We start from the raw sequence: 22937 nt of genomic DNA on the forward strand, positions 1-22937 counted from the left end.
GAGGGCGATGTTTCAGCAGAATTAAAGCATGTGAGGTTGAGGGCTCGCCCCTATGGAAAGTCTCCTTCTCAACAAACATGAAACCCTTTTGTGATCTATTTTTAGGAGATATGGCCTAATGGCCCGAGTTGCCACCCTTGAAACTGGGGAACCTAGTTCGAGTCTAGGTGTCGGCTCAACTTCCTCGGATTCTGGACGAATCACTTAATCACCCTATGCCTAAAAAATAAAAGCTCTGTCCTTGAATAATGTAATCGGGTTCTCATAACAAATGTGCTAACCAAGTTCACACTATATAAAACTGCAACAAATAAAATGTGGTGTGGGGTTTCACCTACATGCTAGAGATACCCAGATGGCACTGTCATTCAGAGGGAAAACTGCAGAAGATTATAGGACATACCATAACATAACACAACAGCTGCCTTAAGAAAATCAAAGAGGAAAAGAAGGCTACATGATAGCTGGTTGGCTCTGAAAAAACAATACAGCAGAGCTAATGGAGACAGGGGAAACAGTAGGAGTCTTCTAACAGGGACAAGATTATCAAGTGATGAGACTGGGGGATTTAATGGCAAACGATGCAAATCCGTGAAATCCCTGGGTGTCTTTCTCGATGAGAAATATCAGTGGAAAATCACATCAATTACTCAAATAAAGACAGAGTACCAAGCTATAGAATGTGCTTCCTGGTGTCACTGGAAACAATGAGACCAAGAAAAGATTTATAAGTAATATAAGTTCTTGGCTGTTCCGCTTGTCTTCGGCATCATCAGCTGTATGGTGTAATACAAGTCCTACTCAACAGGAGTCAACTGACCTACTGCTGGCCATCAGGGCCGGACTGGGAACCAAAACCGGCCCTGGCAAAGTGCTCGGCCAGCCCCCCGTTCGGGGAGCGGCAGAGATGTTTGCCCGGGCCGGGTGCGGACAATTTAGTTACAGCGGCCGACATTGCAGCTATACTGCAAACACGACAGTGTAACAAAAACGGCCCCCCTGGGGCCCAGAACTGGACCCCAACCCTGGCGGCCCACCAGGGAAATGCCCTGCTGGCCATAGGTGAAATATGCAAACCTAACTTATAATGAAAATGTATTAAAATGTTAATACTTAGAAGCAAGTGCACTGCACAGAATGAAAATCCATAATCCATTTAACTACTGTACTAACTACAGAGATAGGAGAAAATGTCACCAACATAAGCCATAGAAGTGTGCACAATTTACTAAGAAGAAGTGCAAAAAAAATTTGAAAGTGTGAAAAACCCTTGTATCATTTATAAAGTTCACACTCCGGGATGCAAAATAATGTCATGACTGGGGTGGAAAAACAGACCAGAGAGATCAGTAAACTGTATCAAAGTCATGAAATTGCACTCATCTGACACTGGCCCAACAAATGTAATTAAGTAATATAAATGGGGTTCAATCCTAGTCATTATCTAGTCCATACATGTGCTGACATGCTACCATTAAACATAATCAACCGGCAGCAGCAGGACCCGTTTATCATGTGATCTATATAATTATCACCATGAGCCAGGACTTCACTGGCCATCATGAAATCTGTATTGTGTTCATTTTATAAACCTAATCATCACACCTTAAACACACTTAATAAACACAAGTTCACACTACCGCTGTGAAATCCGAACGGCCTTGCCAATCAACTCTAGATGAGTTCATGAGAACATGTGTCTTTGACCTTATTTCATGTGAAGAACAAAGGTAGAAATGCTATCAGAGTTAACCTAGAGGAAACGTGTAAAGCATTTTGAAGTTCCATCACACCTAAAAGGTCGAAATCAAACACAATAAAAAATAAATACCATGCCAATTTATAAAAAGAGAGAACAAATTAATAAACAAAATGAAACCAAAATGACAAAAATCATATAACGGGGAGATATGAATTTCTAAACACTTAAAAGGAAAAAGTGCCAAGAAAGTGTAAAGAACCAATGATAGATAGTCAATGGTTGTGGTAAACCGAGACAAAGGTGCGAATTCTTCAGGCTGACCATGATGACATTTTGGTCGGATACATCAATTGGATTGGTGCTGGAGAAGGTCTGTATGTTAATAAGTTAAAAAAATAATGTAAGTCCCACTAGTCTGGAGGAGAAGTTTTCAAAAGTTTCAAAACGTTGTTCTTGCGCCCAAACAGCCACAGGAGGATACTACTAAGGTCTCTAGGAAGACCTGGGAGGCACTTAAGTGACTCACAGAGTGTCAGGAAGAGGCCAATGGCAGTGTCCACTCCAGGTCTGATTCCAGTTGGTCAGCTGGAAACTTTAAGAAAATGGTCGTTTTCAGCATGTTGCGTCCCTGTAGCCACACAGAAAGTCAGCTAACTGAACATTAGAGACCATTTCACAGCCCTGGGTACAAGTGGGAGCAGATCCAGACCTGCACAGGTCTCAACAGCAGGTGCAGTCCCTTTTCTATTCTCCCTCGAGTACAGAAAGTGTTTCCAGAAGGTGCCATGGCTGTCATAGTTATGCCTGGCACTAGCTAGTGGCTGGGGTGGCTACTGAACACTCCCTAACCAATGAGGTAAAAATTCCCGGCGGTAACCCTACCGACTTTTCAGTAGTTCCCGTTTGCTTTACTGCAAACAGGTCCAAAATGCCGTGTGCATAAGCATTTTCAAGATTGCGAAAGTCTTTGGCCACATTATACTTGGACTCAGAGGGCTGCGAGTATGTAAGGAGTGGACTATAGAAATCACCTGCATTCAACCACAATTTACACTAAAATCTAAGCTATGTACGGACAACAAACCCCGAGACAGAAGACTGGTAGGACAAAAGCAGGGTCCTTCAGCAACCAGACCAGGAGTACACAGGAATTGTCTTGGCATACTGTTTGCTTCCTTTGAAGGTCGCAAAATGTTTACATGTGCTTCAGACATGTCATGCAGGAATTGACACTGAGGTATCAACCGTTCAGGCACAGTCCCAACTCTGTAAATGCTATTGAGCGCTAAATAAATAAATCCAGTATTTGTAAAGCGCAAACTACTCGCCTCTAAGGATCTCAAGGCGTTGGGGGCCATCAGAGAGATTAGGTGAGCTATTGCCCAGAGTCACGTGGTACTGAGCTGAGCTGCTGATGGCGCCAGGGATCGAACCGTGAGCCCTGCGCTCCAGAGTCAGCTGCCCTGGCTGCTGCGCCACAACTCTCCCAGCTGGGTAGTCATCTCTGCCTGTTCAGGTCAGCCTATTGTATGCTCCTGGGAGAAATTTTGCATCTCTTCCGAGGCGGAGCACAGGTTGTGTGTTTGCATAGGATAATGTTAATGAGCCCCCTCACAGTTCAGGCAGGTAAAGCTATACTATGGTCTTAAGAGAAAGTTAGTATTACAATCAGTGATTAGCCAATTTCATCATGTTTTAGCGGTCAGAGCAAATACACGGTTGACTGGACATGAGTTCTCCAGTGGGCAGAGTCTAAAACAGCCATCAAATTCTGCCAGAAAATAGGGATGACCATACAAAAAGGTGTATTTTCTTACAGTTTCATTAACAACGTAATTCATAACACAAACAACACTGACAAGGATGCAATTGTTTCCAACCACTACCTTTAAAAAAAAAAGAGAAAAAAAAGACCTCAACCCCAAAAATCATTCGAAACATTTAGTAAATTCTTAGTTATTTGTAGGCTATTCTGCAGCCTCTCTGTCTTAGCTACTGGTCCACAATCACACCTGGCCACACCGAAGGAAGTCACGCATTGTGCTGCCAGACAAGTGAACGCATCGAGAAAATGACCACATTTTACCTATACTGGTCGAAATACCCTGGAAACCTTCAAAAGGGAGGCCCATTTTCAAATGATGCTATCTACGTTACAATGCAATAAACTCAAAAACCCACTCTTAACTTTCTGCTATGCTGCCCATCTCAGGATGCCGAAGAACCTCTGCAGTAGACAGACCTGAGAACTTAAGTCCCTACATTCAGAACATTGTTCGTCCAGAACCGATCCCTTTCAGGGGCAATAACATGAGCCTGGAACTCACCCCCAGTCAAAATCATCTGAACCCCATCTTATTTCAGTTCTTCCTCGAAAAGTCGTAGTTATGCAACATCCCCTTTGTTTTCCTCCTCCCGCCCCCTTCTTTCCCTTCATCTTGTTGTAGCTAATCTTCTTAACCATAAGAGTAAACAACTCACCATACTGAAAGTACGGTGTCATTGCTTTTTGATACTGAACGGTTAAATGTATGGTACTGGTGAATGCAAAGAATCTAAAGGTCTGTGAGTGCAAGTGTGCTTGCTTTATAGGACCATAAAATAAATACATGAATAAAAATATAAATAAACAACATTTTTTTTAAAAAAAATACTCCGATGTCTTTACCTTGTATGCACTGCAGCGTCCCATCGTCGGCCCTTATTGTAAAGGTTTCGCCTGGATTAACTTGCACCAGAATGACCTGCCAAACAGTACAAACAAATCAAATTTCTCACAGATGTACATACAGTTCAGAAACACTATCAAAAAAATGCAAAGTTTATCATTTAAGACAATGCATCATAGTAGAGTGCCTAGATCAAGCCGAAAGGCAGATCATAATTATAGCTCCCTGTTTTCCGTTTTTACGGATTTTTACAGACAAATACAGACAGAAAACAATGTGTTTTCTGTCTGCATTTATTTTTAAAAGTCGATAAATACAGAAAATGTGATCCTTTTAACCCCTTCGCTGCGGCGGCAATTCCGCCGCAGCGCTAGGGGGGGGCGAGCGGTGCTCGTATGCTCGTGACGGAGCCGCTCCGTCATGAGCCGCGGTTGCGCTGTGCTCATGACGGAGCGGTTCTGTCATGGCCCCGCCCGCTTAATAGAACGCGCCGCGCAGGAGCGGCGGCAGGGCCATGACGGAACCGCTCCGTCATGAGCACAGCGCAACCGCGGCTCATGACGGAGCGGCTCCGTCGTGAGCATACAAGGGGTTAAGTGACTCTTCGTGTTGTCTTTTATGAATTATAGCCCAACAGCTGAGCAGATGAACAGCATGGGAAATTAAAAAACAGGATGAAATTTCTTTAAATAACTGCATGTATCAACATACATTTGTGGTATAATGCTAATATTAGCCAGTGGATATACTGCTATGTAATATTTGGCAACTTAAATAGCTAAAATACGACAGAAATCAAAGTACGAGTGCTTGTCTATCATTTAAATAAATATGGAAATGTATAGTTTTACAACTATATTTATAAGCAAAACATAAAAGAAATATGCATAAATACAGATAAAATGCCCAAACAATAAATATGGATAAATATAGACAGAAAAGTTAAAAAAAAAAAAAGACCATAAAACCGGGACCCCTAATTATAATTCAGTAAAATTCTGGGATAAACAATGACAGATTTGGCTTGCATGCACAAGGGTTTTGCAAATTCACCAATAAACTGACAGTGAATCAATTTTTCGGGAATCGATTTATAAAAAACCTATAGCTTGTTGGTGTATAGAGGTGCAAAAAAGTGCTGATGAAGATTCCCCAGCAGGCCTGTGCTGCTGAAAGGACGTGTAACGCCAAGTCGGTCAGTCGCTAGTCAGGACCTACCCAAACACAACTAGCCCTTGCGGAATCACTAGCTTTACAGTGATGCACAAGCGCACACAGATTTGTTATCCGCACGTGTTTCTACATAGTAAGTGGGCAATGTTTTTTTTTTTTAGTTAAGATACTTTACTGAGTTTATAAAACACCCCTCAGCACCAAACCTTCAATATAGACCTTGCAGGTTTGTAAAACTAAGTCTCAACCAAAATATGTCAAACAATCACCATAGAGATGTCCTATCAACTGTTTGGTTCAATTTCCAGCCGCCTTTAGTAATCTGTAATCTAGATTAATGTCCATATGAACCCAATGCTCCAATTTTATATCTATATTGTTGACAAAATAAATATTATCTCTGTGTATTATTGATTACCCTTCAAATCTGCTTAGTAAAAATATTTTTTTTTAAAAACAGTTTAGTTCAAATATAATAAAGTTTGCTGAACAAAAACATTTATCAGGGCACATTTTTAAGTGTCAAAATTGGCGCGTTTTACCAGCCTAACAAAAAAGACCCAAATATTGTTGGACAGTGTTGAAGTTTCTCTTACAATGAACTTTTTCCTACTGGTCCTACTTAGAAACAAGAATTCGCAAGACCTATAGGCCTTAGCTGCCTCCCTTTCTCCTTATGACAATGCTTGTATTGTTTTGTAATAGTTTTTGCAAATATCTGTTGTTGAGGAAGCTGGCGGAACCTTGCCAATCTTAAAACCAACTTTGGCTAACAGTGAACATTTTTGGGCCTCAAAATGCACACAACATTGCCGTAATATATCCTGGCTCTTAAGGGAACAACTGTGAGTGCCTGGAGGTGATCCTTACTAAAGGGCAGAATGCCGTCACTCTCAGTGAACAAAGCCATACAAAAGGGGATGATGGACGGAGCGTTTGAGCAAATCAAGCACTCACCCCAGTCAACTGATCTGGGTTTAATCCATCACAATTCTTTAGCTCACTCAGCCACCCCAGTTCAAACACGGCCATATGCAAATCAGTCTGACCCTGTGCCTCATGGGAACAGTCCAGCCCGAACTGCCAAGCCATGTCTTCCCTGGACCGGAAACAAGCATCCTGGGACCGGTTTCGGATTCATAATCCTCATCAGCCAGGCTATCTTGAATCCAGTGGCCAAGTGAGCAAGGGACTCACGTCTGAGCATACCCTGCCAATTTAGGGCGAACAAAGCGATACAAAAGGGGATGATGGACTCACAGTGAAGACAGTGACTGGCTAAAATGTGGCTGTCCCTCTGCTCCAAGACGTATGCTCTACATGGCCAAAGATGAATGTAAATTAGACAATAATAGATCAATGGATGACTGGCTGAAAGCCCCAATCACTAAGAATATTATATATATATATATATACTTTTCGTAAACTATAAAAGTTGTCGGCCTCAAAAGGCCTGTCTGGTGAGTTAGACAGATGCCGCCATCTGAGCAGTTGCTGAATGTTAAATGCCATGGGATGGCCTTTTGAAAGGCATGTGATTTGTTATTTTAGTCCAGTTTCTTGCATTAAAGGGTCCCAACACTACAACTACCAGAATGCATTTGACTGCCAAATAAAAGGCCAGGACTGATGCATCACTTTCCTTGGTGACACGCCTGAAAGACTTCCAGTGTAGGCAAGTACCTCAAAAGCACAGAAATAATGCTGCATACATCAAAAGACAGACATTTGTCAGCAATAGCTAGTGACAACAAGAAACTTCACTGCATTAAACCGAAAGATGTTAGATTACTGAAGGCTTGTGACAACTACTTTAATGCACGTCTTGCTTTATAAGCGTAGAACAGGAATGGTGGTCTCACTAAAACCAAAAAATAAAAAATGCTCCCCGGAGGAAAATACAAACAAGCCTTAATTTTTGTGTTAAGGCAGTGCGTACAGCTTCCCCCTTCACATGGTTGGGAAATCTATGCACAATCAGCAGCAAGCAAGGCAAACCTCTGCCAAACAACACTTGGATAGAGGCAGAGGGAAGAGGGCGGGGGGGGGGGGGGAGTGGATACGATGTCCTCAGGCTACCCATCGCCCCACCCATGCACATACTTGCAAAGTTATTCCTGGACAGCCACGTTTCCTGTGCTATAAAACGGCCACTTATTTTCTGCAGTTAACTATTCTAGCGTTTATGAACTAGATCGCAGGAAAAGTCGTTCTGGCGAGCGAGACAGGGGCGGCTGGGAACCAAGGCGCGCATAGCGGTGCAAGCCGGGGCATTTTTCACGCTTAGAAGAACTGCTGACGTTCAGCGTGGGCCTAAGGCGCGCAGCCACCACCAGAGCCCCCGCCTTCTCCAAGCAGGCCACAAAAACCGCACAAGAAGCCGGTCTAATCCGCGACAAGCAAGTGCCACGCTTGCTTCCGGAATAGAAACTGCTGCAGTTTCACTTTCCTTTTTCCCACCTGCTTACCATAGTATTGTAGGAAAACATTTGAGGCGCGGGTGGGAGGCTGTCAGAAATGGAAACTGAAACTTGTGCATGGGGCCTTGTGCTGCTGGAAATCCACAGGTGCGCCCGGGCCGCCCCGCCTCGCCTCGCCTCAGCGCCGAGAAGGATGGAGAGAGGGTCCGCGCGGCAGCATCCCGAGTCCAGCCTGCATCCCTGGTTTTACTTCCTCCGCTGCGCCGAGTTGCTGTGGTAACCAGATTGCAATCTAGTCGTCCACCCCAGACGTCCAGCGGGCTCCGGCATCCGGGCGGTCAGCGTCCCCTAACGAGCCCCGCCACCGCTCCGCAGCATCCTCGGGTGTCCGCCTCGCCGGAGGACCGCTGGTGTATCATCGGCGGACGACTGGTCCCTGTCTGGCCTGTGGGGGGCTCTTGCCGCCTCGCCGGTGACTCTTCCCTGACAACCGACATGAGTGAGACGGCAACACGCACGCTTCTGGGAGAGTGACTCAGCGCACTTCACCTTTTTTTTTTCCTCTTTTTTTTTTGCTGCAAAGCGGCTCCTGCGATGTACGCATGAGTGTGCATCCATATACAGAGGCAGGATGGGCTGTCACGCAGATTTTTTTTCTCCAACTCCAGGTGGTGTTCCGCCGCGAACGATTTATGATGCCGAGAGACCCCCAGGAAGCAAAAATTGCACAAAATACTGCACTTTAAACCAACTGATTGAATGATATGCACAAAATATTTTTTTCATGTTTAAAAGTCGAGCGTTGGTTCGCCTTTTCCAGACATACAGTCCATAATACATTGCTGGCAGGCAGGTTTGTTTTTCTCGGCAGGTTGAAAGCTGATATGTCGGGGTTTATTGAACTTGCAACTGTTTCAAGGCATATGTACGGCCTTGAAGCCTACGTCACTGTTTCTGTGTGCACCTAGCAGTGATTAATAGAGGTTGCACCAATGGGGTCATATGTAACATTCTTCGAACCAGGGGCGGATGTTCACAGATGGTAGGTATGAGTCAGAACTGACTTCCTTATCATCAAATGCCCTGCATCACTGTGATTACATCATCCAGGGAATTTTGGGCTGCATCCAGAGTTCCTGGGGAAGGGGGGGGGGGGGGGGGGGCAGTCCTCCCTTCTGTTCTCCAGCCAGGAAACACAACAACCACCTCACTTTGAGGACTATCGGTTGAGTGCAGCAGGGAGGCAGTAACCTGGCAGAAGAACAACCGACAGGAAGATCTGCCTGGACCATGAGGCGGGTCGATGGATCGGCCTGTCCGCGCAGCAAGACACACGCTATCCTTCTCCCAACTGGCAGCTAAGACCTGGAACAACCTCCCCCTGCACCTCAGAACATCACCATTTCTCCAGTAGTTCAGGACGGACCTCAAGATCTGGATGTTCAACCAATAGGAGAACCAGCAGATTGTTTCTCCCAGCGCCTCAAGACCCACACGGGTGATGCAGCCGCGCGCTACAAATCCGATTGATTGTTCAACAATGGGCGGCCCGCTGGAGACAATATCCCACCCACTCTTGACTGAGAACTTTGGGAAACTTCCCCCTCCCTCCCACTCAGTGGTACAAATCTGTGTGAGAAGGCGGGGTGAGTTCCAGAGGATTTGTTTTTCCCTTGGGAGGGTGGCGAGACGGGAGCACCATCAACCCCGAGCTGAAGACACGCCGTCACTTTCAGGCACCCACCAAACACCTCATCGCAGCTCTCAATCTGGTGACCAGTTCTTCGATTGGGTTAGAAAGTAGCAGGAGGATAGAAGACTGGAGTCGGAACTACCACCATCTTTGACAGTGGTTGCCATATTATGAAAGAATCACTATGTCGGACACGAGCCACAGCCCGGGAAGAAGGTGTCAATTTCCTTCTTGTCTTGATCCCATTTTTCATATTTAGATACGGCAGATACTTTTGAAAAACTTACATTAAGATATAAAGTAAGTTAGTGCTTTGACTGTACCGCCATTAACAAATATGCCAGATGTTTGAAGAACTGAGGTTTCACAGTATGGTGCTAAAATAAAATGGAAGAGGCAAGCGGTCGACAGACACTAGAAAACTCAAGTTCAGTGACAGTGCGGTTTGGCCAGCCTGGGTAGTACTTCGGTCGACCTTCGTTCTTTGGAGAAAGCAGATAAAGACTGATGATGGGGAGAATATGTTGCTATATTTGCTGGATGTAAATATGCACTGGACCTGTATCTCCACTGCTGGGAGCGTACATGAATATACCTCATTTTATGGAGGCACCAATATTTTCATTTACACAGCTTACATAACGCCTTCATATAGCCACACATCCATACTAAGCCAGGCTCCAATTATGGCTCCATGGTGGTTGGAGGCCTTGTAAACAAAATGGATAAACTGGATAATTCTGTTTGAGGCCAACGTCTTTTATCCTTCAGTCACCGCCCAAGTCAATGTAGTAACTGAAAAACGCAAGCGATCACTGTGAGAAGGTGGCCTGATATGCAGTGCTCACTATTCTAGTGAACACTATGTATCAGTCCAGCAACCCTTATTGATGATTGGTTGTAAGTCAACCTTATAGACCAGCTATCCTAGTAGCGTGGATACGAGCAGTCTAAGGCTAAAGACTCGAGAGGGCGTGTTAAGCCAGCTGTTATACCACATATACCCCTTGAACACCAAGTGAAAGGACACCACACAAGTGTTATGAAAATGAACAGTTATTTATTAAAGATCACAACAGCCCTGTACTCTTTATGAGGACAGGGTACTAAGCACAAACCAAAACTCTTACGAAAATACTTAAGTTAGCACAGTATATACAAATGCCCGAGGGGCACGGAAAACCATATACTCTGAAAGTGGAATGCGAAATTACTAGCAGGTAAGTACAGTACTAATAGGCTTAGGAATCGCTAGGACTTGACTATAGAACCTTCAGATTACTTATAGGAGGCCTAGGGGACTCGGGTGCAGTGTGTGCACTCTCACGCGAGATGCGGGACAAAGTCTATGGTAGCTAGAATTTGCAAAGTTAGTGTTCTCGGGCGAACCTGACCTGGTAGGGAGAAAACGAAAGTGGATCCTGACCCTTGGATAGTGAGGCTATGCTGGGGCACCGAAATGCCGAAGTTACCTAGCCCAGGGGCTGCAGCTGCATAGGACTCAAAAGACGTCGGGAATCCTCGTTGACGGACCAGGAGCCTGGAAGAAAGAAGTTGCTGGCAGGCGACCAGTGAAGAAAGTTCGGTGGATCCAAGCCTGGATCGATGGAAGATGACACCTGAAAGCAGAGGGGACCAAGTTCGAGACTACTAGCCAGTAGTCAGTGGGCACCAGGAGGGCACCGGATGGTAGCCACCTCGACAAGGCGTGTGGGTGACGCTGGGCTCGGAGATCTCACGGACCAGGAGGCGTTGTCGGCAACCAGGAAGGAGGATCGAGCTGTCCCACGAAGATAGAAGCTGTCGGCGTCGCTGGACCAGGATTGGGCAACAAAGCCTTGGCAAATTCAAGCCCACGCGGTGGACCTAAAATGGCGTCTGGAGTGGACCAGGAGGGTCCGGGGTGCCTCTCTTCAAGAAGGAAGCAAGGGCCAGCCTGGAGCAACCAGACCAGCAGCAGTGATGTCATCGGGCGTCGTTCAGAAGGCCACAAGCCAGCCGGCTAGTAGCCAAACAACGCGGTGCACAGCAAACAGCAGAAGGGCCCCACGCAGATCGTGGAGATGCAGGGAGGCTGATCTTGGGTGCTGGAGCTGCGCAGGGTCGGGGCTTCTCGGACCCCAAAGCACTCACTCGTGGAGGACACGGTGGGCTGGCAGTAAAGATGTCGTGCAGTCTTGGCGATCGTCGGTCCCTCGAGGTCTCGTCGCACTCACGGTTCTCAGCTTGGCTGTAGAGGTGAGTAGAGGTCAGAGGTGCCAGGGAAGTCGGGTCTCGTCGAGCTGGGTCGTCGGATTCGTGATGAAGGACTTGCAGCAGACCGCAGTGTTCTTTAGGATGGTGCCTGCGGATGCAGGGTGACTACTCCTTAGCCACAAGGGAGAATCTTGATGAAGAAATCTTGAAGTCCTTTCGAAGAAAGTCGTGTCTTGATTCCAAAGATGATCTAATTTGAACAGGGGGCCCGCTCCCATCTTTATACTAAAAAAGGGGGCTGACCCGGTGACTAGGTCCTGCCTATGGGTGGGACTAGGAGGGGGGTGGTTACACCCCTCTGCCATGCCGGACTTCCCCAGGCCAGGGGCTGGTGTGCCCCTGGAACTGGTTCTGACTGGCCTATGCGTAGTGAGCACCGGGGTGCCACTCAGCAGTCACCTTCCTGAAAAGCCCTGCCTACCCAGGATACACAAAACCATGTCTGGGACGGTGCTAGCACCGCCCCTGACAGGAAACCCTTTGTCCAGGCTCCCCTCACTGGAAGGACTCCCAGCTGCAGGGGGTCAGACTCGTGTCTGTGGTGGCAGCATCCATTTTGTGGAGCTGAGGCTTCGCTTAACTTTAACCGGGGTTCACAGTTACATACATGCCGTGTCCCTCTAGAAGGGTGGAATGCTAACCCCGTCGCCAGAATTGGCGAGGGGTTAGTATTCCAATTCGTATGACACCTTACTCGACATGTTTTGATAAAGCAATACCAAAGATAGCATTTAACCGCGAGGATTATAATGCACTTAAGAGTATATGGTATGCGTTATCATGGAACAGCTATTAGGACTTGATTCCGCAAGCTGCAGACAGGCTCAGCTCATGCCAGAGCACCATCTCACACGATTCCAAGCACTCTGCCTTCAGGATTGTCAAGGCCTGCCATAGGAGTGACTGATAGGAATCTGTGTGTCCATTTTAGTGTTAGGTATAGGTATACTACACCTACAGCAAAGGGTGATTACACGACTTTGCCCCAGCTATCATGCAGCCAGTTGTGTCAAATTTAGGAGGCCAGCCAGGGGTGGCACAATACATGCTGCAGCCCCTGGCAGCCCTGGGTACACCCATGCCCTGAGTTACAGGGTCTGATAGGGTGGCCCAGTACCAATTGGAAATGTACCTAGGGTACATGGAATCCATTTTAAAGAGAGAGCAGTAGGCCTGGGGTCCTGATTGGCAGGGTCCCAGGTCGACTATGTCCAAAACCAGCTAAAACACAGGGCAAAAAGTTGGGGGCAACCATAGTCAGGAGGTACCTTCCTACAATCACCTCAACCTCAGGCCAGCGGCGGCGCCTCCGCCCTAGAGGAGGAGTGCCGCACCCCTGCCCGCAGAGGCAAATTAAAAATAAAATGATCATAATTTTAATTTTCGTCTTGTAGCTGAGTTGTGGGAGGCACGGCCACAGCACTGCAGCATGGGGAGGAGGAACGGTGGGCACTGCTGTCCGTGCGCATGACTTTTTGGCCATCCTTCTCAGGACGGCCAAACTATTATGCGCACAGACATCTCTCCAACACAGCTATGTTGCTGGGCGGAGAGACCAGCAGGCACAGGCTCCCAAGCGCCTAATGGAGCACAAAACAAGCCCGTTCAGCGCAATGCCAACACTGCTGTCATAGGTATGAGCAAAAGACACACAATTGATGGACGGAATGCAGAACCAATCAAAACATTCACCCCCAGTCAAGAGATCTGGGTTAAATCCATCATTCATTTGCTCACCATGCCACACCAGTTTAGACCTGGCCATATGCAAATCAGTCTTGACCCTGTGCCTCATGGGAACAGTCCAATTTGAACATCCAAGCCAGGTCCTCCCTGGACCGGAAACAAGCATCCTAGGACCGGTTTTGGGGTTTCCCCCCTCATCAACCAGGATAGCTTGAATCCAGTGGCACAGTGAGCCCGGGACCCACATCTGGGCATACCCGGTGCACTTAGGGCAAGGAAGCAAAAGACACACAATTGAATCCAGTGGCACAGTTAGCCCCGGCTGATGAGGGGCGAAACCTTGAAACCGGTCCAAGGATGCTTGTAAAAAGTGCCATGTAACCCACACTCATCACAAGTAAAATGCTTCAAATGGTTAAAGTTAGTTTGAGGAGATAGACTACAGGTACTATTTTCATGACAGTCCTTCAATTGCTCCAGATAAAAGGTCTTCAAATCCCTTAACCTAGTGTGTACATAAACCAACTGGCATGTCACAGGGGTAACTACTTATTTCTAGCCTGCATACTGGCTAGGCACTAAAGGGTGTCCCCTGTGCCTTCACCCAGCAAGGTAACACCAATTTAGCTAAGAACTTTAAACACTAAGGGCCTGATTACATGTTTGGCGGATGGGTTACTCCGTCACAAACGTGACGGATATCCCATCCACCATATTACGAGTTCTATTATATCCAATGGAACGTAACGGAGCTCGTAATACGGCAGACAGGGTATCCGTCATATTTGTGATGGAGTAACCCATCTGACAAACTCGTATTCAGGCCCCTAAAGTTCTCCATCTTGTGGGATGTCTTTCTCCACCCAGTATCGCACTGTATGATCTACCGTTGCATCAAAGTGACAGGTGTCAGCACCCCACGTCTTGGTGACCTACACTTTCACACACAATATTAAACCTTCAGAAGGCTTGGCCATAAAAGTCAGAAGAGATCTGAACACACAGCTATCTCATTTTGATTACCATCTGGATAAAGCATGCTAAAGACCCAGAAGTTCATACTTGACTTCTATGACTCCTGAAACCACCTACATCTGTCAAGGGTGAGCCTCAGAAGGCAAAGTTACATGTAGAGATGCCAATCCCTTCAGTCACCTTTCAAGGAAATAAAGACAACACAATTGAGGAACACAAACGTAACTGACACAATCAAAGGCCTCAAGAGACCAAAGCCAACTGAAATGGCAAGCACAACACTTTGTCCTGATGCCCAAACCCTGGAAGCTCAGTGGACCATGAATTTCATTATGGAGGCCAATGAATCCATAAGTAATAACAACCCTTCAGTAGTTGAACATGTCCGCGAGACAAATAGCAGTAAATGTTTGGCATGGTCTTTGTCTTTTCTTCTCTCTTTGTCAGTCACCCCAGGCTCAGATTGAAGTATCAGTGAGGTGAAGACTGGCCCCAAGCCCAGATGAAATTGCCACAAGGTATTTGGCAATGAAACATGTTGGCCTTTCCATAATCGAAGTGGTCCGCAACATTTTGTTTCTTTTTTAACCTAAGTGGGCTCACAGCATCCAATAAAGCAGGCTTATTTTCCAGTGAGTTCCAACTCATTTTAGCTTGGAGAAGCGAGTTTACCTTTTTCTCACTACAGGGTCTTCGAGGGATAGCACAAAACAAAGATTTTATGTGCATCTGTTCACATCTCACTACTTATCTTTTCTTCACCTCCGAAGCCTATATTTGACACCGATTTCATTTTTCACGGTCATGAAAGTCACCAATGAAGAAAAACTTGAGTAAACTGGTGAGTACCTACCAGAAGCTCCCTCGGTGATGCTTACGTGAGGTACTTTCTGACCTTTCACAACTTTTTCTTGTATATACTATCTAGTGGTGAATTGACAAACACTGAATTTAGGACACTGAAGTGCGGCTGTTAGTGGCATTCTTTAGAAGCCAGCTTTTAGGCAGAGATATTACTACCCTGCCTTTAGGAACCTTGAAAAATGTTGTGCCCAAGCACAATCAGGTCTTTTTAGGTCTCGCCCAGCGCAGCACACATGCGCTGCTCTAGGAGGGGGCCCTCTTGGAATCACTTCAGACTTCCAAGAGACTTCTCCGTGTGGGGATGCCTCCTCCCACACATCCCATTGGCCTTTGCCTGTGGCTATCAATAATGAAAGCACGCAAATGGCCAAATACAGGTGCATGCCCCACCTTTCCTCATAACTTTCACTCCCGTGGCCTAGGTGTCTCGGGAGCGAGCAGCGGCGCGCAGGGTGCCATCTCTTCTGGATCAGGTTTCCAATTAGCTTTCACTTTCACGTGCAGCGGCTGACACGATGGCAGTTGCATTCCTTATAGCGTGGGTGTGCTTGTTAAGCCATGCGTGCGTGCTAGTGTATATACACACATTGGATATGCACAGAGGCATCTGTTTGTCTTTTCACTAGTTCATGTATGTATTTATGCAGCCTCATCCATTTACACTAACTCGTTACTTTACCTGTTCACCATTTTGGCATTATTACAATTACTATTTTCAGGGCAGCGCATCATCCTGATTGGGTCCCCATGTGATGATCTTTTTGCGCGAGTGCGTATGCGTCCGCCATGACCTCACAGCTGTGGCCCTCACAGCACACAGATGGCGCACATCTGCCCAAAACCATCTTTGAGAAACGGGGCAGAATGAGCCCAGCAGCCGGTGCCTAATGAGGTCAGTGGCGCCTACCACTTCAATTTAGGGGGCGGCCTTTTAGGCTGCTGACGGACTTGCCCGGGCATGACAAGGTCGTGGTTTCATCCTGTTACTGACTAGGGTACTGAAACGGACTGGGAAGGTGTTTCAGGTCCGTACTTGCTCCTGTGAACTCCAGTCTGTACGTAGCACTGCTGGGGGTAAGGCTGGCCTCTCCACCTACTGAAAACCGGGCTTCAGTGAATCAAAAGAAAAGGCGGCGTGCACTCTCCTTCTAGGCCGTACTCTCTGGTACAATCTCCCCGCCGCCACAATACTGATGTTCTAGAAGGATCTTAAAACCCTCCTTTTCATTTGTTCCCTTTCCATCTGCATCCTTTCTCATTCTCAGCGCAAGTTGGGGGGCTGCTTCAATGAATGTCATGCTCTGGTATGCCTCCTGTTGTTTGTAAAGCATCTGCATTGCCATGCTGTGGTATGCCACCTGTTGTAAAGCCCATAATTGCCATTGTGTTAAATGGCGCAATGTTTGGAGTTCATTCCGCGCCTCACATTGTCACCACGTTGCATTATACGAGACACATTGTTTCATCCCTCTGCCCCTCACTATAAAATGAAAGCGCTGAAAACTGGCTACTTTAAGTTAAAAGGGAAACATAAAAAATCGGATATTTAAATGTACAATTTGCATGAGCATTCCAATCGCAATGGCGGATAGTCAGAAAATATGTCGCTGGCACTGATGGTCTTGGGCCACCCTACACTCATCCCATCCCATACCTTGTAGACACTGAAGCGATAAGCTCATAGTGTACATTACACAAAACTTGCCTCCCTTCCCGCCAGTTTTTCTCAAGACCAGAAGTACCTACAATTCGGCACGTAGAGCCTAGAAGCAACATTTTGTGCACACCGCACTAAACAACGTAGTTTACATCTACCGAGTACTGGTGAGCGCTGTCAACTTTAGCAACTCTTTTTGCGCATTGTAAGTGCCCATGGACATTTACAAAGGAGTGTATGCAGTATTAAAGGACCCCGAACACGTGAAAAAGGTGTGTGTACTATTTTTGAATGCAGTAAAGTTAAAAAATACTCAAACATTTCTTCCACTGTTAAAGAACAAGATGCAACTTTTCACGATTTCCTTGCAATATTACAAAATGAGACACCCTATTAAATTATTTCTCAACACCATTGAAGGATGTCATGCGCATTTAAATGATGTATGTGCCCCACTTAAATAAGGAAAGGCACTTTGAAATGCTTCCAGAACACTATTAAATGATATTAAAGATGTTCAAATATTTTTTTTCTCACAATTATATAATAAGGTGCACTTTTAAGTAATTTATCTGCACTGTTAAAACTTCTGAACACTTTCAAGTTATTTCTGTGCACTACTGAAGAATTCCACCCGTCTTTAGAATTATTTCTGTTTACTGTTAAGGAATGTTGAAGATTGTGGTGCACGTTTTATTTATTTCTGTCCTATGTTGGGGAGTGTTGAGGATTGTGGTGCACTGTTAACCCCTTCGCTGCGGGGGTTATTTTCCCGCTGTGCTGGGGGGGAGGGGGGCGCGCACGGCGCCCGCATGCTCATGACGAGCTCAGCTCGTCATGACCACACCCGTTCCCCGTGGAACGCTCAGCACAGCAGGGGAATTATCCCCGCATGCGAGCGTTCCACGGCTCATGACGAGCTGAGCTCGTCATGAGCACCGGAGCGCCGTGGCTCATGTCGAGCTCAGCTCGTCATGAGCATGGAAGGAGTTAAACAATGGGATGCTCATTTTTAGGTTTCGCCTCGCCGAAGGCTGCGCTCTGCGCAGCTTTTCGGCGCAGGCGAAATCTAATGTTAGAAAAGAGTGTGTTGGAATCCGCACCTCTGTTCCATTGGCTAGCTCCATAAATGGAGGCTAGCCATTGGAACAGAGATCTGTCCGTCATGGCCGGACCAGATTCGTGGGCGTTCCCGTGATTTCTTCCCTCTCCACCCCTTTCCGATCGTCATTGCGGCGGTGGGCGTGTGCAATGTTTTTTTTTCGTCTCGCCATGTTTTCCTCATTTCCACCGTGTCTTTTGCAGGGGTGGGCTGTGCACTGAGGCCGCTGATCAGGTAAGCAGCATTTTTTATTTAATAATTTTGTTTTTATCCCGTTCCCGACCCACCCACTCTCCGTGTGCCCGTTCCCGCCCCTGCCCCCCCCCTCCCTCCCGCTCTCCGTGTGCCCGTTCCCGCACCACTTGTTATTGTTCAAATTAAGCACTGGATGCTTATAACATGAACATTAGGAAGAGTTTGCCTGCTTCTTTCTGCATCCTGTGATTCAAGGCACAATCTCTTCGTACCTACAAAAATGAATGTCCTTTGTGTAATGTAACTGGTTGTTGGACAGGCCTCGTGGAAGGCCCGCTCCCTCTCCGCATGGCGGGGCCCGGGCCCCTGCCCCACCTGTGTCCTAGACAAGAACTATCCCTGCAACCCACCCCACCGGAACCACCCACGGCCCGTCCCCGACGGACCTCCAGCTCCTGAACCCCCCGGGATCGGCTGGCTCGGGCCCCTTCTAGGACAAATGCCCCCGGCCCAGCCGCCATTTTGGACACTACACGACAAGGCCACGTGGCCTCGGTTCGACCCCAACCCCGGGCCTGGCCAGGCCCCGACATCGAGGCCCCACCATCCACCCAGGAGGTGAAGAGACCACTTGGCAGGTCAATTGGAGAAGGAGTGTCAATGGCTCCCCTCCGCCAGGTGTCGTTCGCCCCCGGCCTCCCCGGGCGCTGGCTCCACCCCCCTGCTGGGTGTCTGGACTCCCTCATCCCGGACCTCCCGACCTCCAAGTGCGAGGGTCCGGACATCAAAGGGCGCCAGACCTATAACTGGGGCAGCTCCAGAGCAGGAAGGGAGTTGTATCCTGGAGTCGAGAGACACCGAGACTAACTCATCCTTGGAGGCCTGCTGGCGCTGCCGCGGCTCCTTCTCGTGAAACCATCTTCGAAGCCTGCTGGCGCTGCCGCCGCCCTCCTCCTCGTGAAACCATCGTCGAAGCCTGCTGGCGCTGCCGCGGCCCTTCTCATCGTGAACCATCTCCGAGCCTGCTGGCGCTGCCGCGGCCCATCCTTGCGAACTCTCAAGCTCGAGGATTGTGAGCTCCCTCTCCTGCCGCCCCCGTACCGGACCGGTACTAAGACTGTCCCGCTACTCCTTTTCCCCAAAGAGACTAGAATTGGCAGGATCCTCGTATCCTGGCCCCCCTGTATCGTTATCACCTTGCCTCAAGATCTCTATATAAAGTGGGCAGAACTCATCTCTGTGTGGTGTCCATCTGTGGGGGGGAAGTTACTTGTCTGTACGATCACCGGAGAGGGCCCTCGCCGGAGGCCTCTCCCCCTGTACTCAGCCGACCCTCCGGGTCTCCGTCTAATATTGGTGGCCAGCGGCGCGATCCGAGCCGACGCATAATCGTACAGAAAGCAACTCAACCCACGACACACAGCCACCATGACGACAAAGGAGAGTGGAACAACAGAAAAATTCCTGATGGAGAAACTAGAAGAATACAGCCACAAGGAACTAAAACAATTCTGTATAGAACTGGGCATTGCTACCACCGGATTGAGCACGAAAGATGACCTCAAACACGCCTTGGAGTCTTGGGCGGAGACAGAAACGCCCGTACCCCAAGACCAAAGCCTCGAGACCGCCGAAACAAGCACCGCTCCTACAGAGGAAAGAAGACCGGGCCTCTCGTCCGAGGAGGCCCGAGAACGGGAGAAGAGCCGGCTCCACGAATTGGAACTGGCTCGACTTCGCTTAGATGGAGAACTCAAATTGGCAGAACAAAAAATAACTCTAGAACACTTACGGCTCCGAGAGGAGCGAGAAGAGAAAAAGAGTCAGAGGGAGCTGGAAGAGAAACAACTAGCCTACGAGCATGAGCGCAACTTGAAGGAACTAGAAATTCGGAGACAGAACAAAGACCTCGGAATATCCGGGCACCAGAGCCCCTCTGTCCCTAGGGACCCCAAGGTCCACATCCCCAAGGATGTCGTCAAAGAATATTACCGGAACGATGATATCCAGCAACGGTTTAAAGCTTACGAAGTAGCAATGACCTCCCACCGGATCCCACGGAGCGACTGGGGAGCCGGGTTATGGGGGAGGTTTGTCAACGAAGGGCGAGACGCCCTGCTGCAACTCCCTGACCATCAGATGACGTCCTACGACCACATGAAGGCCGCCCTCCTCACTCGATACGGGCTCACGCCCGAGATGTACCGCCAGAGGTTCCGCGACTGCAAACGAATCCCGGGTACAACTTGGGTGGAGTACGTGAACTTCTTTAGCCGAGCCTTCGAGGGTTGGATCAAGGGCAGCCAGGTGACCACTTACAAGCAACTATTCGACCTTATTGTATGGGAGCACCTCTCCAATAACTGCTTCGTCGAGCTCAGGCAGCACCTCCTTGACAGTAAACTGACTGAACCTCGGAAACTCGCCATCGAAGCAGACCGATGGGAGAGCACACGAGTTCCTCGAAGCTGGCCCAGTGAACAGAACAGAGCCTTCCCAGGGCCCCACCGCCCCCGAGGGGGAGGAGGAGGCCAGGGTCGGGGCAGAGACACCGTCCCGGTGGCCACCACCAGCAATACCCCTCCAACGCGACCAGGGTTCAGAGCCAACGTTACCTGCCACCGATGCCAACGACCCGGCCACTACGCCAATGATCCCAACTGCCCGAGAAACCAGAGTCCCATGACCCGCCAGGTCGCTGCCGCCACCCTGGGGGAAGAACAAGCCCAAGAAGACACTGAAGAGTACGAGCCCGACCAGCCTGAGTGGGAACCCGCCGCCATGTCCCTGGTCTGTCTAGGGGAAAGAGCCCTGGTTCCGCGGGCACCCCTTCCAGCCAACACGCAAAAGTACAGCCAGTGGGTCACCATTAATGGACACCGGGCTGAAGCCCTCCGCGACACCGGGGCCAGTGTGACCGCAGTCCGCTGCCATCTGGTGACCCCGGACCAGATCTTACCAAATATACTTTGCCCAGTACGGTCGGCCGACAACTCCGAAAGCCTGTGTCGGATGGCCTGCGTCCCCTTCGAGTGGGGAGGGGTATCCGGCATGACTGTCCGCGACGATGCCCCAGTAGATTGTCTCCTGGGGAACGACCTCGAAAGTTCCCCCTGGTCAGCCGTCGAGCGAAGGGAGCACCTAGGGATGCTGGGCCTCCCTGAATGGGCCTGCGTAACGACCCGGTCCATGGCCGCCCGCGCCATCTCCAGCCCCGAAGAACAAGAATGGCCGGAACCTCCTCCGCCGATCGTCACCGAAGAAGCAACCCCGGAGCCCAGTTCCCCGGAGTCCAGTGAAGAAGGACTTGATCGGCTCCGGGACCTTCCAGAACTGGCCCAGTGGCGTCAAGAGGGTGGCCCTACTCAGGAACAATTCCGACAGGAGCAGCGAACGTGTCCCTCCCTCGAGGGACTCCGACAGCAAGCCCTCACCCAGAGCGCAGGAGACACCTCGGGAGCCCACTGGATTTATTGGGACAATGAGCTACTGTACAGTGAGCAAAAGATTGCCGAGTTGGGGGCCAGCCGGGTGCTGGTGGTCCCCCTCCGCTTCAGAGACTTCCCCTTAAACCTGGCACACGATGTGCCTCTTGCCGGACACCTGGGGCAGGACAAAACGTACAGCCGCCTGGTGACCCACTTCTACTGGCCGAAGATGCGGAACGATGTAGTGAGCCACTGCCGGGCCTGCCCAACCTGCCAGGCCAGCGGGAAGAGCGGCCGAAAACTCAAAGCACCCCTGCAGCCTTTTCCCATCGTCACCACCCCGTTTGAACGGGTGGGAATAGACATTGTGGGGCCCCTGGAGCCCCGGACAGCACAAGGACACCGGTTCATCCTGGTCCTGGTGGACCACGCCACCCGCTATCCCGAGGCCATTCCTCTTCGGACCGTGACGGCGCCCGTGATGGGCCGAGCCCTGATGGGGATCTTCTCGCGGGTGGGCTTCCCCCGGGAAGTCGTCAGTGACAGGGGCACGAACTTTATCTCCAAGTACATGAAGTCCCTATGGCAACAATGCGGGGTCACCTACAAATTCACGACCCCATATCACCCGCAAGGAAATGGGCTGGTAGAGCGGTTTAACCGCACCCTCAAGGGGATGATCATGGGCCTGGAGGAACCCCTACGTCGCCAATGGGACGTGCTGCTCCCGTGCCTCCTGTTCGCTTACAGGGAAGTCCCCCAGAAGTCCCTGGGCTTCAGTCCGTTCGAACTACTGTATGGACACCCCGTCCGGGTCCCCCTCAGCCTGGTCAAAGAGGGGTGGGAGGTGGCCCCTCCGAAGACTCCTCCGGATGTATACAAATACCTCCTGACCCTCCGTAACCAGACCCGGCGATTTGGGGAACTTGCCAAGGCCAACCTTGAAGCCAGTCAAGAAGATATGAAGCGATGGTATGATCAGCATGCCTCCTCCATCGAGTTCGAGCCGGGACAACAGGTCTGGGTGATGTCCCCGGTTGAACCTTGCGCCCTACAGGACAAATGGATGGGGCCCTTCAAAGTAGTAGAGCGCAAGGGTCCAGTCACCTACCTGATC

At 49.0% G+C, this 22937-nt stretch overlaps 1 protein-coding gene across 4 annotated transcripts in view; it reads right to left on the reverse strand.

Annotated features, from left to right (window-relative positions):
- Positions 1-22937, reverse strand: part of FNDC3B (fibronectin type III domain containing 3B) — a 534350-nt gene that overhangs the window by 375281 nt on the left and 136132 nt on the right. For 3 of the 4 annotated variants that reach the window (XM_086944392.1, XM_086944390.1, XM_086944391.1), the window contains exon 3: positions 4371-4446. In XM_086944392.1, the coding sequence (XP_086800518.1) occupies positions 4371-4446 (76 nt within the window). Of the gene's footprint in view, positions 1-4370; positions 4447-8012; positions 8516-22937 lie in introns of those variants that run through there. The other variant, XM_086944393.1, reaches the window with a different exon arrangement.

Source organism: Lissotriton vulgaris, chromosome 11, assembly GCF_964263255.1.
Source record: "Lissotriton vulgaris chromosome 11, aLisVul1.2, whole genome shotgun sequence".
Lineage (NCBI taxonomy): Eukaryota > Metazoa > Chordata > Amphibia > Caudata > Salamandridae > Lissotriton > Lissotriton vulgaris.